The sequence below is a fragment of the Danio rerio genome, chromosome 23 (assembly GCF_049306965.1).
Source record: "Danio rerio strain Tuebingen ecotype United States chromosome 23, GRCz12tu, whole genome shotgun sequence".
Lineage (NCBI taxonomy): Eukaryota > Metazoa > Chordata > Actinopteri > Cypriniformes > Danionidae > Danio > Danio rerio.
Window position 1 is genome coordinate 39183360 of NC_133198.1, and position 20247 is coordinate 39203606.

The 20247-nt window shown below is 35.0% G+C and overlaps 3 protein-coding genes and 1 non-coding gene across 6 annotated transcripts in view; all 4 read left to right on the top strand.

Moving 5' to 3' along the window:
* The first annotated feature begins 4269 nt into the window (after positions 1–4269).
* On the top strand, positions 4270–7749 carry hoxc10a (homeobox C10a). Of its 3 annotated transcripts, none has more exon segments than NM_001254944.1 (2): positions 4270–5066; positions 6832–7634. In NM_001254944.1, coding segments are annotated over 2 exon segments (984 nt in total). In that variant the 5' UTR covers positions 4270–4357; the 3' UTR covers positions 7107–7634.
* Positions 7750–8035: 286 nt separating this feature from the next.
* The window catches only part of hoxc3a (homeobox C3a), a 62667-nt gene continuing 50455 nt past the window's right edge, over positions 8036–20247 (top strand). The window contains 1 exon segment of the mRNA NM_001134685.2: positions 8036–8146. The gene's annotated coding sequence lies outside the window, so the exon portion shown is untranslated.
* On the top strand, positions 8833–8938 carry mir196a-1 (microRNA 196a-1). Its single transcript, NR_034183.1, has one exon. It is a non-coding gene; the product is annotated as a microRNA 196a-1 (primary transcript).
* On the top strand, positions 16042–18504 carry hoxc9a (homeobox C9a). Its single transcript, NM_131528.3, is given in 2 exon segments — positions 16042–16642; positions 17701–18504. Coding segments are annotated over 2 exon segments (813 nt in total). The 5' UTR covers positions 16042–16074; the 3' UTR covers positions 17946–18504.

The following is a 20247-nucleotide window of genomic DNA, read 5'->3' on the forward strand; positions in this document are numbered from 1 at the left end:
TATGCATTGATGCTTGAACGTGAAAAGAAATGGAGGGGGGTTCATTTCGCAGTGAATTGGTGTACTGATTTATTACAGAGATTTAAACACTTGAAAGCATTACAACACATTCGTTCTTTTGTAAAGTCCGAATGTAGAGGCATTTTTGTTGAGGTTTTTATGTGTGTCTGATATGTTAGTTCAGTGGATTCGTTGCCACTGATCTTTGCTTGTGGAACTGTGGGAGAGAAATGGCGGGTGGGGAGACGAAGGGGGGCATAGACTGGAAGGATCAAGGCTGGAAGGCTTGTCTTTTTGTCACACCCACCAACCTTGGCCCTGGCTCAGTGACGTAGTTAATTTGCTGAATTCCTTTCTCTTGCGTGGTCACACTGAAGAGCAGGAACTGGGAACGTCCACCTATCAAACGCTGGAGATACTGTCGCCTCCAAACCAAAGCAATCAGCGCGTAGAATAATGAACAATGGCCATAATATTTGCATTTTGCCGTGGGTTGAGTTGACTCATAAATGAGACTTTCCAAAACAAATTGTGTGTTTGTGGTAGGACGTTTTCTGTTGTGCGATTTCTATCGAAATGCCAAATAAACTAGCAGTATCTGCAAAATGGAGAGTAAGAGCGCAATGGACACTTTCGAAAGCTCTCTTAGACCACAAGGAAAATGGCGGAGGTTTCTGATGCATCAGCATAAGGACTGTGGATATATAACCACTGGATGTAACTACTACCTGGATTTTATTCTACCTAGGTTTCTCAAATGAGATATAACCTTTTAGAAACATTGATAAAAAGTTTTACAATATTAATCTAACGTATTCTCACTAACAGAAAATGTAATATTTACTACTAGGCATATAATGATGTTGCCCCAATTCGCAAGACATAAAAAATAACAATAAAATAAAGTAATAATGATAATTTCTCAGTATTCCAATATGATAAAGTCGGGGGGGAACAAGCGCGTGATTTACCATGATATTTTGTAATATGTGAATTGCTAAATATGTTTCACGTTGAAAGCTTCTGTGTTGTTTCTCGCTGATTCTGCTTCAGGCCGTACAGTTGTGGGCTTTGGATAGAGCCTATTAACACCGACTGTACGCTTATACTTCCGCACTCCTGCATGTGATGAAAAGCTGTAAATACAATCGCCACTGGTGCCCACTAGTCATTTGTATGGTCTTTCGTGATATTAAAATTTAATATAATGCTGATGTGCTTTGCGATTTACCACTCTGATTTATAAATGTCTTTAAAACGTTACATGCATCAACCATAAATTTCCATAGACCTCTGTGGGTGGACGCCTGTTTGGTGAGGGGAAACGGTTAAAAAGCGGGTCGCTTCAAATTGGAAATATGTTTTATGGTGGTTTCAGTTCCAAAACAGACACGGAATACCCATCGTATGTCCAGCTTATTCGTTTCAAGGCAACCTGGCTTATGTAGAGGCCTAAGTTGAGGAATTGGATGAGAGATTTCATTTTTACGACTTTATTTTCTGTGCCGATTTTAACACAATGCGTGTAATAATTCTTAATAAAAAAGGATCAGACGTAAATACCTGCTCAATATATATTTGCTTGTTTGCTTTATTTATATAGCACATTTTAAAACATCAAATGTTGACCAAAGTGCTTTACAAATTCAACCAACACACAAAATCTATACTATTTTAACTGGGTAAACATCAACTGAGACTACCAAATTAATAGGCTGTATAAATATATAACCTACATAGAAAAAAATATAGATTATGGGAATAAGTAGGCTATTCTTGAATTTAAAACAAGCATTTTTTTTTACTGGCTTTACCCTTCTTTTATATAATTAACGTGAATGTTTTGATGGACCGACGAAAAAAGGGAGGCTAATTAGCCTTTTATTGTTTAAACTGAGCCTTTTCTCTTGTCTACTTTTAATAGTATTACAAATGTCACTCAAATACAATAGTATGTTTGAGAAATGTGGTGGTAAATAGACTAATAGTCTATTCCCATTTTATTTTCGGCATGCTAACGGACAAAAAAGAAATACTAGGCAATCTCAAACAGCGTATAGCCTACAGCACGATTACGACGGTTCATATTTATTAATTGCATTTTCGATGCTTTATTCTTATTGTTTCCCTCATATTAATAAAATGATCTGAAACAAAGAACAAAACAACTGTTTATCCGATGTATTTTTATTACATTGAGACAATAAGATAAATATTTAGGTAAATGCACTTTTCTTAAAAACAACTGCAACACTTTGTTTAAGAATATATTTTCGCTGCAACAAAAACACAATACAAACAAAATAATACATAAAATAAATACATTTATAATACATAAAATGTAGAAATTTTGATACATTAAACCACTGGACTCTTCCTCGTTGATTGAAGAAACCTTATATGTTATACTAATCAATAATTTAAATATGGAAATACATCTATTGGACTATGTGTGTTCATCATCAGGTTTCCTTTGCGAATGTTGGGAAATATTAAGAGACTTAAAAACACAAATTGTATGCAATTATGTAGTTTTTCGTTACAAAAAAATAAAATAAATCAAGGTAAAACAAAGAACCATACACGCTAGCACGTGTATACACATAAACACGTAGATTTGCCTTTAACTCCTGTACACACACGTACATATATTTGTGTATGTAAATATATGTGCGTATGCATTTACATTTCACAGAATTTTCTATTATTAATAAAACATACAATAAAACTTATGCAAAACAGATCAGAGCTTGCAATGTACCGATAAACATTTAATTTCTGACTAGAGAGTGCATTTGTTTGTCTTAAAAGGCTGACTGACAGACAAGTGAACAGACCAATCACATCCCCCATGTTTTCAGCTGGGTCACAGACACTGACCTCGGTGAGAAATGTATTGGATAGCAAACACAGAAAAAGACCATTCAAGTCCAAGTTTTCATGCAGTTTTCTTTTTATTTACATAAATTATAGTATGCAAAGTCAAAAATTACTCACACATGCGCCAGCTTGATCGGATTAAAAGATTCTCTTTTCATTTTAAACGGCATAGTGAATTTGTTTTAGCCTGTGCCATATTACCTTTTCGCTGTTTTGAATGTACTGAATTGGGCTAAATTTGTAAATCATATTTCAAGTTGTAAGAGGTAATCTGGAAGAAATAATAATAAAAAAGATCGGTCTGATAAAAAAAAAAATCAGGCTTTACATGTTACACTTTATATATTATGCATATGCCATAACTTAAATGAGATAAAATAAACACATTTGCTAAAATTCTGGCCAGTAACAATAGGAATGAATTGACCGTATAATGTATTGCATTTTATTCATTCCGGGTAATTTTAAGTTTTCTGCAGTCGACGTTTAAGCCGTTTTAAGCCATTTTTTCCAAATAGATAATGAACAAGTAAATGCGTTTCTTGTACACCAAAAATATACAATACGACTAAAAATAATTTAAATGTTTAGACCCTAAAAAAGATCTAATTCCACGTTTATTTCATATTAATTTTAAAACACAATGCCACTTTCCTAAGCCAAAAAATAAATAAAATTAAAATGAGGGGAAAAACTAAAGCAATTGTTTCAGCTTGGAGATACTAAATAAGACCATAGTTTCTCTTGTGTATTTCATATTAATTTTACCATAAAAGATGTGAATTTCCTAAGCCAGAAATTCACAATGAAAAAACAATAGGTGCCATTTTACAAAACGAATGAAAATAACAATTCATGAAAAAAATATTTAACAGATCTAACATACACAATCCACATAATTTAAGTTGCAATCATGCGACAAAAAAAAAAACAATTAATACGTAGTATTGTGTGTCGTGACAGACAAATATACGCATACCTACTTCAATAAAATTGCATGAGCACTTTTAAAAACAAAGGCTACATTACTGTCGCAAAAACGTGTAGAATTAGCCATAATTTATATTGACTAAGCTTGTAAAATTAGCCTTTGACTTCCGTAAAGTGTTTAGTTTACTTGCCTCTTTTCTTTTGCAGACACATAAGCCACGTAACAGTATATCTGAAGCATGCGACTGTTCTTTGTTCTGCTGTTGGCTTCCTTGTTCTCAATACACGGCTAGATGGCGCCATTGCTCCATGCTGCACCACATAAATTCAACAACTTGACCCCAGTGACGTCAAGACGGTCTGGCGCATCAAGGCCACTTTCAAAACCTTATTGGTCTGAAAATCACATGACAAAACGCCTTGAATCCATAATTATGTTGCTGATATTTTTCGCCCCCCCAAAAGATGTCAGCGTCCTACTGTCCTTATCCTCTTCGGCATAAAGGAGATTGTTTTGAATCAAAAGAAAAGCAAGACAAGTAGCAAAATGTCATGCCCGAACAACGTGGCAGCCAACGCATTCCTGATGGACTCGCTGGTGGGAGGAACATCTCCTTTCAGAGGTGAGAGCTATTCCTCTAACTCTGGAATGTATATGCAAACGTCTGCAGAATATGGTTGCTCCATGATGGGTAGTTTTGGCATTGTTGGCACCCCTCTCTCCAAACGGGATGACCTGCAACCGAGTGGGATGCATCTCGGCAGCTACCAGCACTCACATTACCTGTCGCAGCGGGACACTTGGATCGCAGGCTCTAAAACTTACAGAGGCTCGCAACCTGTTGCCCAACCTTTGCACCCATGCTCTTTTCCAGCCAGCAATGTAAAAGAGGAAGCGATTCCTTGTCTTTATCAGCCTGATATCGACAGCGCCAAGGAGTCCGGCGAGAAATCCACCTACATCCGTCTGGGAGACAATAACAGCCACCCGAATCAAAGCGCTGTCTCCACCCCCGATTATTTCCGACGGAGCCAGGTGTACGCCAGTGAAAGGGGCCACCACGGAGATGAGTTCGGCTCGGACTTTAATCCAATACCCAGAATATCCACGCCTGTTGAGGCACTAGCGTCAGATTCATGTGTCAAAAGCAGCAAAGCAAGGCAGCACCCAGAAGACAAGGGAGGGAATACGCAGGAAGACGACATGGATCAGAGACAGACTAGAAAAGAGGAGAGTGTGTCAAAAACAGAGAGTTGTACTGATGATTCCGAAAGCGAATTAAAAGGTGATTCATTAATTATCTCTCTCTTTTTCTGCTACACTCACATGTACACAAACACACACATAAAAAAAAACAACAACAGCGCGCTCCCTTCTCTGTACAACATGTGAACTGACATTCCGCTTGCATGCCAAAATAAAACAAAAACAAAACACATTTTAGCTTGTAGCTTCGACGACTGGTCGGGCCCTGTGTGCATCATAAATATTTGTTACAGGCCTATATAGGCTCTTCGTTCATTTTATTGCTATTTTATTTGTTTGTGTAACAGCCGTTAATTAAACAGTATCATGTATATTTAGGATTGGAGCAGCATGTAACGCCATTACAAAAAATACGTAAACGAGTCTTGTCATTGATATCTACAGGATCACACAAGGATTAACATGCAGTGCGTTACACACACTCCATTTAAGTATATCATAACAAAATAACACTCTCATGAATTTAATTGTATTAAACTACAGAATTTTCTCATTATTTCTTTATTTGTCATTAGACTTAGTTTGTAACTATATAGACATTTACATAGTACTTTGTAGTAAAATAGTGCATAATGATGGAAAGTAAAGAATACTTTCCCCCAGCACAAATGCAATGTTAATTATGCGAGTGTAAAAGTCTAGCATGAGTGCATTTTTTAACTACGTGTTTAAAATCGTTGATGTCTATATCTTTACTCGATGACATTGATAAATGTTTGTAGCCAATATTTTGCAGACATTTTAGGCAAAAACATTTTGTATACACATATTATATTTATTTAAAATATTTAAATCATTTGCGTGACTGGACATTTTCTGCGCTAATTTCGTAATTTTCGCTCTTGTTTTGTAGTTTGGCTATTTAAAATGTTAGTAGCCTAAACTGTTATATGCAGATATTATAAATAATAATTGAAAGCATTTTGTGCGACTAAAATAGATTAACAAAATAGATATAATTCAGTATGTGTAAGAGATATCACTGGTAAGACACGAGAAAACACGTAAAAATCTGATATCTTGATTTAGTTTACTAAGATTTGTCCCGCTCTCAACTGCAATTAATTTCCGTCTTTTAAACCTTTACCTTAATACCGTTTTTATTTTACACACATGAAATGTTCTGTAATCTGCTGTAGTATAGCACACCTTATTATGTTCTATCTGAAATAGTTTTTTTATTGTGATTTGTTTGAACAATTTAACAAGGTAAATTATGACAATTGCAAATAAAATGTTTAGATTGCCATATCTACCTATAATTATACATTAATAACATTTTTCAGTTTGTTTTAAAAGCATAGTAAGGCTCAGTTTTAAATAGTTGCAGGTCAATTACCTATAGAGACCGAAATTATAAAGTTAAACTGTGAAAATGGTCAAAAATAGAACAAAATTAATATACGATAATATCATGTATATTATCGTATATTAATTTTGTTCTATTTGACCATAAAGGTAATTGTTGGAAATGCATAAAAGAAAATATCATTGAGATTAAAGAAAATGAGGGAAACGGCATCTCTGCATTAGAGCAAGGCTGTGGGGTATTAAACCATAACAGGATGCACTACGCGGTTTGTTTAATCTGAAAAAAAATTAAAAACATAACCATGATCATTTTGTGGAGGAAAAGAATAAAGCATGGTCAGACGAACAACAATACCGTCCGTCATTTTTATTATTTTCATTCATACTCTGGCATAACAGTTTCTCTTTTTCCTGTTTTTTTTCTCTCTCTCTTTCTTCTGCAGATGAGTCTAAATTGGAAAAAGCAACGGGGAACTGGCTAAAAGCGAAAAGTGGTCGAAAGAAGAGGTGTCCGTACACAAAGCATCAAACACTTGAGCTGGAGAAGGAGTTCTTGTTCAACATGTACTTGACTCGAGAGCGCCGTCTGGAGATCAGCAAGAGTATCAACCTCACAGACAGACAGGTCAAGATCTGGTTCCAAAACAGACGGATGAAGCTAAAGAAGCTCAACAGAGAAAGTCGCGTCCGAGAGCTAACAGGCTATAGCTTTAACTGAGAGCTTGAAAACAGACAAAAATGAAATATGAAATTACACACTCTCTCTTTCCTCACGTCTAGCCACTATATATTTTTTATTCACACCTCCCCCTCATTTGTGTTTAGTTTTTTAACTCAACTTACAATACATTTCAATACAGACTTACAAATTTATAAAATAGCAAAGCACTGGCTCATGACTTTCATTGCAAAGGGACTGGTACACCCTGCAAACGATATTGCAAATAGTTTACATCCAGGCCTAATTTATCACTGTTGAACAGACAAGAACAATAATTGTAAATATACCTATAGCGGAAGAAAATGATGCTTGGTGCACATATTCGTGGAAGATTTGTAATATTAAAAGTCCTTTACTCAGAATATACGAACGAGATGTCTATTCGATGTCTTAGGTTAGTTTGTTTGCTGTCAGTGCGCTTGTCATACACAATGCGCGCTCTGTATTTTGCATGCTCTGTTGTTGACGTGTATTTGTCAATTTGATGTTTAACTCGAGAGGCTAATAAATAAAACAGGGGATTGGAAAATATAATGTCCTGGTATGTCCTTCCCCTTGCATATTTTCTTCTATATACTGTTGACAGTAAAATTTTGGGTGAAGACAGGGAAGAGAGGCAGAAGGAGAAAGTGCATAGCACTTTCAGTATGAGTGGGAGACCCATAACGTTGATTTAAATATTATCCAGGTGACCACAGTAAGTCAAGGTCATAAAATTGTAATGTCATGACGGTCCTGGAAAGCGCTGGGGGTGGATTTTATGATCTGCAAATATAATGTGCTGCTGCAGTAAAGATGCATTAAAAGGTGAGTGGAGGAGGGCTAATTCACATACTCGGGACTGCAATGTGCTGGCCTCACTGACGCGCTCTGCAGTCTGCCTGGCTGTTTTGGAACCAGGAACCTTTCATTATGGAGTAATAAGACGCTACGATATGATGGACTGAACACGGAAGAATTAAAGAGCTACAGCCGCGGCGAATGAATGAGAGAATCCTATGAGCGACGTTAATCAGACCATGTGCAGAACGCTCAAGGTAGGATAACGTTTTCCTTATTTTTCCCCACGCTTGAACTCGAGGGAGGCTGTTTTGGACACCCTCAAGCACTGACATGGATAACAGCTTTCATTTGAATGAATTAATTGAGATGTGGACTTTGGTCTCACTGCTTCTGACAGTTGTTGATAAGGGTGTGCAGTTGTGGATACTGCGCCTCATCTTCTAGACAAAAGTTTATGGAGAATCTTGTTATACGAAAGTTATATTTTATATATTGATATTAGTTATACTCACAGTACATCTGTAAGACAGTTTAGCTAGTTTTACTTTTTTATTTACTTATTTTCAAATAGTTTTATCATTAGTACATTGGTGCGTTCATGTCTAAAATAAGGCTGCAGATAAGTATTTGGACAATCTCTTTATTGTTTAAGCTCTGTAGTTATTTACATGCTAATAATTTGCCATTATGTCTCTTTGAAATATATATTTTTTGGGGGGGGGGTTGTTAGAAATAGCAATTGTTGATTGTGGTGTCAGACTGCATGTTGGTGTTAATTCACTAAGCTAGCCAAAGCCATGGCCTTTCGGTCATATGCTACTAGAACCGTCACAGACGAGGTTTGATTAAATGAACGCTAGCGGCTGTATGATGAATGGATTAAAATCCTTACTTATCTGTGCAGTTTGCTGTTTGTCTTCTCCTGTGGATAACGCCGTTACGCGCGGCTGGTGCGTGGTTTAGGTAGTTTCATGTTGTTGGGATTGGCTTCCTGGCTCGACAACAAGAAACTGCCTTGATTACGTCAGTTCGTCTTCATCAAGGGCGACAATTGCCGTTAAATTACACCCTGTGCAATGAAGTTTCCGCAAATGGCATTGTAAATGAACTGAACGATTATAGCCACAGCGGGCTCTTTTTCTCCTTTGCTCGCCTTTATGTGTCGGGTTGTAAAAGAGAATTTAGACTCTCAGAGGGAGAAAGCACTGTTAACATCATGGGGCAAACTTAGTCCGGTCGTTATTATGGCTCGTTCTCTTTTTCTAAGCTATGGCCAAAAGTGTTTTTTTTTTTTTTCTTATGTATTATTTTCAATATGGTGTTGTTATAATGTGGTTACAAAGACAAAGCGCTAGCAAAACTTGTCCCTTTTTTTAAAGAAATAAACAAATGTTAAACTGGCTGACAGCTATGAGAAACAAACTATCTTTTCATTTATTTATTCATTTTTTTATACTTTTAAAAAGATGGCATTATTAAAATGTTCAGTTATGAGTTTATTCTTACGCCAATTGTATTTGCGGTAGCTTTTTGGCGAATCAATCACATTTACAAATTTGATAATTATCTAGCTTTGGCATTGTGCTCTCAGAAAACATTTGTTGAAATTGTTGAAATTTGTTTTGAATCAGTGCCACATTTTTACTCCCATCTGGGCCAACCACACATATAATCTGCAAGCAGCCTGGCTGAAAAAGCAAAAAAATCCATTTCAAACGGCCGTTTAGACACTATATATACTATTTTATATAATATAATTTAATTTTATTTAGCAGCAGCGTTGGTCAATAAAGTAACAGCACATTGTATAGGTAAAAATGCGTTGCCACAACAGACTTAGAAATATCCAAGGCGGACAATGTTTGCCTGTACAAACCTGTAGCTGCTGTACAGTATAAACACTGAAGCTTTCTTGAGGGAGATTTATTTTAACAGACCACATACACACACACACACACACACACACACACATATATATATATATATATATATATATATATATATATATATATATATATATATATATATATATATATATATATATAATATTCGTCAACTCGTATGGTGTCTGAAGTCTGAAACTTAAATTATTTAAATTCTTCTAAATTACATATTACATTTATAAATTAGTAATTCGTTGTTGTATAAAAGGGTAGCAAACTTTTCCTTTAAGTACAGAAAAGAAAACAACATTTTTCGGTAACTAAGGTGTGTTTTTAGTTGGTTTGCGATTTGCGGAAGATGTGGGATTCACGGAGGAAATCTTCAGGATAATTCCAATTACTTGTATAAATAACCACAAGCCTAAATGTGTGGTTAACTGGGGAGGTTTGCACTGTACCGTTGTAATACTAATTGCTTTAATAATTGCTTAATATGTAAAAGGAGTGAGCCAATTTAGATATGGCTTGTGAGACAATTTTTTGTTGTATATTATCGGCCTCATCCGCGATTTGTCCTTAATTCCTGAGAGAGTAGTCTTTGGATTTCACCATATATACTTGTTTTCTTAACCCCCTCCCCTCCCTTCAGCTGTTTTGCGACGGGAGGAGACAGTCTGGAATCCAAAGTCATTTTCATTCAGTTGGGTGAATGGGGTTCTCCTCTGGAATGCGTCACCAACAAAGAGTTTACAGCACGCGTTATAGCCCCACAGGACACTGCCGCCTAGCATGCGGATATAGCAGCAATATCCTGAAATAGCCTAAGGATTGGTGGACAGCAAAACACCTACTCCCGTTTAAAACATTTTATATATTTATATTTCTGCTGAAATGTTCGCATTTAGTGGTGCATGGGGTGTTATTGCTTGGTATGTGCTTTAGGCCTGCTTTCTTCAGTAGCATTAGCAATAGCCTATACCTGGTTTGTGAAGAGCCTTGTGTATTTGAATAAAAAAATGTTCACACAGATTTTGATTGCTGGATAGTTTTCAGTACTTGATTTTGGATCATTTGACAGCTGTGACGGACAGGTCTCTTTTTTTGTTCTTTGATTTCAGGTTTTTGTTGCGTTTTGTTGGTTTTGATGTCATTTCTGCTAATACGCACTTGCGGACATTCTGATTCTGAACGAATTAATTGTTTTTAGCACTTTTGCATCAACAATTTTACTTGACGTTTTGAAATTGAAATGTTGCACAAATATAACATTTTGCTATTGATTTACTGCATTTAGTTTACGCTGTTATTTGGAACCAATTTCAGCTTGACGGAAAGTGTTTCTAATTCACATCAAGTCATTTTGTTAAATAAAGGTGTTGAACAGAATTGTTATCCAACATTAGTTCGTTTAATTAAAAGCCCAAAATGAATTTATTTTATATTAACTTTTACGAGGACGCAACACGTTAGGCTATATAAATTTAGCTAATTTGTTTGAGTGAAACCTTAAACCTTTGTACTGTTGACATCTCTGTTTATTTCGCCCACGGCTGCAATTATATGATATTGTAATATGACACTGTGATGTCTATCAGTCCTGTAATGATAATAGGATAAACATTACATTTTACATTCCTTTGTGTCCTCCCGTAAATCAATACAGAAACATCTAGCCTATAAAAAAACGGTAAAAATGAAAAAGATTTTTAAAATATACAATCTAAAGTATTACAACACATGTTATATAAAGTAAATAAAGTATTACAACAAATAAAGTATTACAACACTATGTATATATAGTACGAAACTGAGTGGTGCGCTGTGTTCACTTTGACCATGGCATAAAGGCACACTGAGCTTTTCTTTTGTTATTAAAGAAAATAAAAAGTAACATTTAATAGTAATTTAAAGCATTACAATATTATGTACTATAATTAAATGTAACGATTTATTTATAATATACATATATATTATTTAAAACCGTTTAAATATTTGTTTAAATTAACATACCATCTAAGAACATTAAAGCTTTTTATATACGCATACAAACATTCATAAGCATACATTATTATTATTATTTTTTTTGTAATTTGTATATATACGCGTTAGATTATTTCTTTAGTATGCTAAGCGGTATTTTGGATTATGATGTTCACGTTGACCGTGGCATCCTTAATGTTGTTTTAAAGCTAGAATATTAAATATAAATAAGGTGTAAAAATAGAAGGACTTTACATGTTTGCTACATTATAAAGAAGTTACATAAAATAATTTTGAAGAAAATAGACTTAATATCTCATATAAGACCTCTGCTGTAACAACGAAATGTCTTTTAAGGTTTTGTGGCGCTAGTAAAATCGAAGGGTCTATGTAAACAGCACCTTATAAACAAATTAGGAATTACTAATATATTGAGGGATATAAATACACCTCGTGACTTTTAGGTGTGTCCATGCTTTTATGCAGTTTTAAACAAATACAATTGAGTCTATTTTTTAATAACAAACAGAAAGCAAATAAAAGCAATGGATATTCCCGTTAATCAAATTGCATTAGCAACAATATTGTCCTTGCATCATAAAGGAAAGCACTCTGATGCTTTTTAATGACATCTTAAAATCCATTATGATGTATTAAGTTATGCTAATACAAGGTATGTGTATATGATGATACTATGCTATGCTGTTTATGGTCACACGAGACTAAGACATTAACAGGGTCATTCTTGAATTGTCAACCCTTATGATATAAATAGGGATTGCATATGTGCATATGTTTTACTTTATATATATATATATATATATATATATATATATATATATATATATATATATATATATATATATATATATATATATATATATATATATATATAATAGATGTTTAGGTAATGTTTATAATCTTTGAATGTGTGTGACTTTTCTAAAAGCTAAAGCACAGTGCTAGCGCTTTCGCATGTCCACCGCAGAGTCCTAGTTTTTCCTGAGTCACCCTGGACAGCTGAAGTGCCAATACTGCAGTGAACGCTCAATTCAACTGATTTGTACACTCCTAAAGCACAAGTTCGTTATCAATGAATGCGATCACAATGAGAACGACTCCATTTTAGGCGTTTCTTAAAGAGCGAATGGTGCTCTGTCCATGAAATTGATATTTTGTGTAAAACACTTTCCTGTTTGTCACCTAAATTAGTATTTGTATCTGACAAAATTGATATTTGACTAAAAGGACACATACAACTGAATTAAAAACTGTATATACAATGCTAGACATGCCAAAAACATTAAAAACAGTCGACAAATGGTTTTATTATTTTATTTTCATTTTTAAAACAGCGTAAAAACATCTTTTTTGCGTCTGTACAACAGCTTTATACAATCATTTAACACCAAACCAATTGTGAGAGGTGATTATAAGAGAAAATAATATTTAAAAAATCGTAAAGGTGAATAATAAGGGTGATAGAAGCGACTTTACCATGAAGTACCACGCCCTCGAAGAAACAGATAAAAGCAGGACAATGTTTTATACAAACTTGTATGCACATAACACACACACAGACATGATGCCGTTGTTGAACGTTTTCTATTAAATGTTTGTTCTGTACGTGTCACGCTGTAATTAATTTATTAGTTTGATAAGATGCATTGATAACCACAATACGCCACATCCCACCAAGACTTCATATGATTAATTCTCTTCACAAAAGTGAAAGCGAAATCTACTGTCAGGGTTTTTATATTATATTGCCTCCGCAGTGTATCGCAAGAAAAAAAATAAGATCAACGCCATAATCAACAAGCTGACACACCTACTTATAAACCACAAATTGAGTTAATGAAATGCTACTGCTTAAATATAGTATGCCTGCGTGTACTTAATTTTATTTAAATTATGTTAAATTAAGAACTTTAATAAGTTCTTTTACTGCTGAAAGGTGCACAATTACACCCATTACTTTGCCAAAATTCTCTAAACTATTTATCTAATTAAACAGTAAGGTTTTGTAAAAACTGTTTGTATTACAAAAGTAATGTTAACTTTTCTTTTTTTTTTTTTTTTGCTCGAGTGTTTTTGACGTGTCTATGTATTAATTTGTCTGATGTTCCCACAAAAGAAGGGTGGAAAAAAAAAGCCTGACCTCATGTGGCCGGTTTCATACTGGGCCTAACACTGACAATGACAGCAGCCCAAAAATTCACAGATTTCCAAGTGCCGCAATATACGTTCAGTAAAAATCTTAAATTTGCTATATAATAATGTGCATGTTAACCGTAAAATGTTCAAGACGGATTCATTTTCTGCATGACGAGTACACCGTTAAATTATTTGAGATATATGTTTAGGATCCAATTATTTTGTTTATTTGTGAGCCAGTTTTAATAACTTGAAATTGCAAACAAAATAAAAACCTATATTTACAAATATTTTACAAAGCTTCAAGTACAATAATTTCACAAAGATTTAGGTATAAAATAAAGGGATATATATATATATATTTTTTTTTCCATTTAAAATACTATTTGCCCTGTAGTACATCAACGTAGTTGACAAAATCGCAACAATTGTAAATGACAATGTAAAGTTAATAATGAAAGAGAACATTAAACACTTTACTAACTTATGTAACTAGTTTTATGCAGATGTTTTATCAAAATATGTCGCAGTACAATCGATAAACGTAGAAAGTCTTTGCAAAAAAATTGCAAAAGCCATAAACAAATGTATTATTTAATAATGAAAGAGGTCAATAAATACTTTACTAATGTATGTTGACTGTGTTATGCAGATGATTTGGCCAAAATATCGCAGTAAAATTGATAAACGTAGAAAGTCTTTACAAATAAGTGCAACTGGCATAGTAATGCTAATAATGAAAGAAGTCAATAAATACTTTACTAATTTAATGTAGACTGTTTTATGCAGATGTTTTGTCCAAAAAAAAAATCTTGGTGAAATTGGTAAACGTAGAAAGTCTTTACAAATAAATGCAAACACAAAAATTATATTAATATTAAAGGTGGTCAATAAATACTTTACTAATGTGTGTAGGCTGTTATGCAGATGTTTTTGTCCAAAAAAAAAAAAAAAATATCGTAGTGAATTTGATAAATGTAGAAAATCTTTACCAAAAATTTCAAATGTCATATAATGTACACTTAATAATAAAAGAGGTCAATAAATACTTTACTAACGTATGTTGGCTGTGTTATGCAGATGTTTTGTCCAAAAATATCGCAGTAAAATTAGTAAACGTAGAAAATCTTTACAAATAAATGCAAATAGCATAAAATGTAATATTAATAATGAAAGTGGTCAATAAATACTTTATTGTACGTAGACTGTGTTATACTGATGATTTGTCCCAAATCTTTATCTCAGATGCAATTTTAAGAGCTAACAGAGGTAGTGAACCGTCATTCTTCTACTCGAAAGAGGTTTGATGAGACTTCTTTCACAAGCGTAGTGTTGGTTTTATGTTATACCAGGAACTCAACTGCAGTTTTATTAACGACACGTTTATGAACAATCAAATGGTCCTCGTAAAAATTTATTGAAGGACATAAAAGCATGCACGACCACTTGACGAATATAGCCGCAGTTGTGGTGCGTTTTCGGGCGTCTTACTATTCCCACCGCCCCGATTTGTTTAAAATTTCATTTTATGAGGGATATCCCAATTGTACTTGTTTGAAACTAGAGCAAAATAAGACTTCAGTGCGTAAAAGCAACCCTTTAGACAACACAAGCGCCTATATTTGTCACAATTATTGTATTGGGTCCTTTTCAATTGTATAAATTAATACTGAAGCTGAGAAAGACATGTATAACCGTTTATTTTGCCTAATTGCATTTAATAAATAACATTGTGAAGTGTGAGATGCGCACAAGGCTAGCCACAGCACAGTAGCATTGGCTCGACAGAGATTGATTACACCAACAAATAGTGCCTTTTTAGTGCCGTTAACACACACTTTGCTGTTCAGTTTAAGTTCAAATAACTATCTACGTTAATCACTTGCCTCATAATACATTAGAAACGAAGCCTTTTATTATGTTTACGCTCATTTTAAAAAGAAAACATTAGTATTAAGCAACCTTACTGCAAGCTCGAAGTGCATTGCTGTTCCAGGAGAACGCGCGCATTGATCTGCTGTGCAGTTTTTTCAGGGGGTAAATTCAATCACGTGTTCCACAGGCGTCCAATCCCAGCTGGGGAAGCTTTCTGAAATAATTACCTGTCTTGATTGTTCTACGGTCAGATAAAAAAGTACACATACACTCCATATAATAATCGGATGCATGTAAAAGAGAAGGGAAACATCGCCATGTCGGCTACGGGTCCCATAAGTAATTATTATGTGGATTCCTTGATCAACCATGAGAGCGAGGATGTTCTGGCGAGTCGTTTCACAGCCACTGGTCCGATATCCTCCAGCTCACGCCCGACGCCCCTGGTACCGGAATGCGCGGATTACCCGTCCTGCAGCTTTGCCCCGAAACCACCAGTCTTTACTACCTCGTGGGCCCCTGTTCACTCCCAGTCGTCAGTAGTTTACCATCCATACACTCACCAACCTCACCTAGGCACAGACTCAAGGTACGTTCGCTCTTGGCTGGAGCCCATCCCCGGTACCGTGTCTTTTCCAGGATATGCAGGGAATAGCAGGCACTACGGGCTGAAGCCCGACACCTTCCAGGATCCCCGCGCCGGAGACTGTTTGGGCTCGAACGGACGTACTTATACGGATTATCTCTACTGTTCAGCCGTCGACATTAGAGAAAAGCAACAGAATACACCATCGCCAGAGACGGAGAGCCTGTCTTCCGGGAAGCACAAAGACGACAAGGCTGAATTAGACCCAAGTAAGTTAGAGCAATTCTTGTTTACAACCGGGTATGGGATGCTTCTCAGTTTATTGCGTTCGCTTGGTGGTTGGCTGTTGTCCGTCGTAAAACCAAGTTCTATACTCTTTCATCCCGACTCAAGTCTGCTTTAGGGCTATCCATTGATGACAAACGCCATAGGATTGGGTTGTAAAACGGGTTGTGAGCTATAAAAATTGTCTCCTAAGAAGCCAAGTCTGGCAAAGAACGTAGCATGTGATGTTAACAAAGATCTGTCCTATTATCATTATAGCTTTAAGACGATGTAGTTTTTTCACTGTGTGTTGTTTAATGTGGATATGTACAAGTTTAGCCTCCCGTTGACTCAATAACAATACAGGCTTTTTGGGCACGATTATGCGTATTAAACTTGCAAACGAATATTTCTTAAAAGCTAATTTTGTTTCAAATGTTGAGTGTTTTATTACAACCTATAAATAATAATATTACTTGTTTTAAATTATATCTGTAGAGTGTATTACAACATCATGACCGTATTGTCTAATGAAACAGGCACAAAAAACAGGCACTTGTTTAATTTAAATGTTTAACTATTAAATTAAATATTATTTACACATAAAAACAGCATTTATAGCAAGGAACAGCACGTGGAATGTTCGAAGTGCATTCACTGCATAGCAGAACTTTGAGCGTAGACTTGTGAAGGCTTGAGTCACAAGCCTTTTCTTTTTTATGGGCCTATAAAGCAAATAGGTACATTCACCAGTTTACAGCGCCATTTCTCTGTAAGAGTTTGCAAAGCTATTTCAAATAGCTAGATATAGGAGTACCTCCTATAAAATTACCTGCTATTTACAAGTGCTAAGAGCATTTAACCAAATTAATCTTGCTAAAATTAGAAGTGTCCTTAGGTGCTACGGTGCAATTGCAATTATTGCATTATACACAAGTATGGCTGTTCTAATCAGGAAAGAAGGGTTGTATCTCTAATTCTTAACATGCGACTGTCATCTGTTTCAGACAGCGTGTTTGTTTGCAGCAGCACCTAATCACACTTTTTGTACGTTGTTTTTCAGATAATCCTGTGGCAAACTGGATCCATGCGCGCTCAACTCGAAAGAAACGTTGTCCGTACACCAAGTATCAAACACTCGAACTCGAAAAGGAATTTTTATTCAATATGTACCTCACAAGAGACCGGCGATATGAGGTAGCAAGGGTGCTGAACCTAACGGAGCGACAAGTCAAAATCTGGTTCCAGAACCGACGGATGAAGATGAAGAAAATGAACAAGGAAAAAAACGACAGTAAAGAACAATAGACCAAATGTCATTAATCGGACACAGACTGAAGGAAAATCATCATTTAGAACGGTCATGAGTCTTAACATTTGCACCTTCGGCCCATAAAAGGAACAGAGAAAACGAATATCCTTTATGGATATCTTTAAAACGTGTTGTTATTAGTATGGTTTAATATAAATGTAATTTTTACCATCCTGGATTGAGTCATATTAATATTATACGTAGTTTGGATTTAAATTACGTTTCTTTACTCACAAACACAAACGTGGACTCTGAAGAGAGACTACCCCGAAGTTTCAGAGAAAAATATACTTGAACTACTTTATTTTGAAATTCCTAATTTATGCTATATCTTCGTGGTTGTTTCTTTTCTATGCTTCCATTTATTTGTAGAAGGTTTGAAAGCCAAGTATTTTATAAAGATTAACAATTCTGTAGTTAAGAATACGTGTTTGCGTCGATGTACTTAGTTTGTTTCTGATGTACCTGTTTGTGTATTTTACATTCTTTAAACTGTAAATGAGTTTCATTATAGATTGTAGATATATCCAAATATATACAACCATGTTAATATGATTTTTGTGTCTTATTCCATTCATTTAAGCGCAAAAAGTTGATAATTTCGCAGTGAAAACTTATACAGGAAGGAGTTTGTGTGTATTACCCAGTTTTAGCATAGAGTTCGGCCTACAACGACAATGTTGTCGTGTGGAAAATATCTAAGCATAAACACCATATGTGCACAGTTGTAAGGCCACTATAAAATGTTTGTGTGAATACCAAAATATTACATTTGCACATCCCACAAAGAACAAATCCTGAAATGCCTGTGGTAGGCCTCATTCACTCCCGTGCATTATTTATCATCATATTTAGATTTGATCAGTAGCTTGTTTCCAAGCACTGACGAAACTCATTACTCCCACTCATTTTTTTACACTTTATATGATTTCATCATTTAAAAAAAGCCAGTGAATAAAGAGTTTACTAATTATAAACTGCAATGTTTTGTTATAATTATTCGCGATGTGAAAGCCTAGATATTTTACGGTTTATTATAAGCCTACTAATACAACGTTTCACCGGAAAGAATTGCGAGAAACAGCGATCAGTGGTTTAAATTATATTTTACAATATAAAAATAGTTTAATAGATTATAAATTAGAAATTAAAACAATTAAAACAAACTTGATCAAGTAAATTAAATAAAAATACTAATTTAATTATCAATGATTACGTTTTTATTAGACCGATTGGCCTAATAAAGCAAAAGGGGGGTTAACTTTGAAAGCAAAGTAGACTAGCGTTATTGGAGTACGAACTTACATTAAATCTTTTAAAGTGACCTGCCCTTACATTTGAACGTTGTTTATTTGGGTTATTTATAATTAAAATGACAAATTTGCCGCTGCATTTGACATTCTATTATCGATATTAAAGTAAAACCAAAATCAACCGATATTAATTTTAGCAGAAGGGCCTACATGTTTAATTAAAGCTAATGTGTTTAGCACTAGCGTCCTTCGCTAGATCGAAATTGCCTTTTTGTGGGCCTTAACAATACGAACAGGATGCGGTGATTTCAAAGCCTGATCGACCACGTTTCCGCCCTAGAACTAAAATGCCAGTTTTACAGCCCTGTTGGAGCTTGGTGTTGTTTGTCTCTGATGCAGACGAACAAAGCCAACCTGGCTAACTGGCTAGACGTCTGGGCTAAATTACTTTATGGTTTAATGGACGTTGTTGGTGGACCTTAAAGTGTTCTGCAAAGCCATTTAGTCGTTTGGGCTAACTTGAGGCAACAACAATCCTCCAACATCACAATCAGAAGCTTTTAAACGACACTAAAGTGAAAAAGCTTAGTTTCACTTAACACATAGTTGTAAAGCTAATTTACAGTGTCCATGCTGGCTCTGTAAGCCCTTAAATCATGTATTTGGTACTGCAAGGAGTGTTGTGTTTTTACTGTCTGAGGTTTCCCTTAAAGGTACATTTAAATGGGCTTTCTGTCATTGTCCTAATTTATTTGGATTACTGTATGTTTTGCTGCACGGATTGTGTGGCCTTGGCCTCCAGTCAATGGTAATTTGTAGAAGTTTCCCCCAAGTACACTAGATGGCGCTATTGGCTCACAGTTAAAGCATTTTCTACCACTAAAGCCTGGGAGTGTACTAAAGGAAAAGTGCTGAAAGAATGGCCTTCCCTGTTATTAATCACATTTGTGGCTTTAAAAACAAATGTCAACACGCTAAAGTAATAAACGTTACATTTACACCGTCTTTATCGTTTTCCTAAAACAAACTGTTTGCTTTATTATAT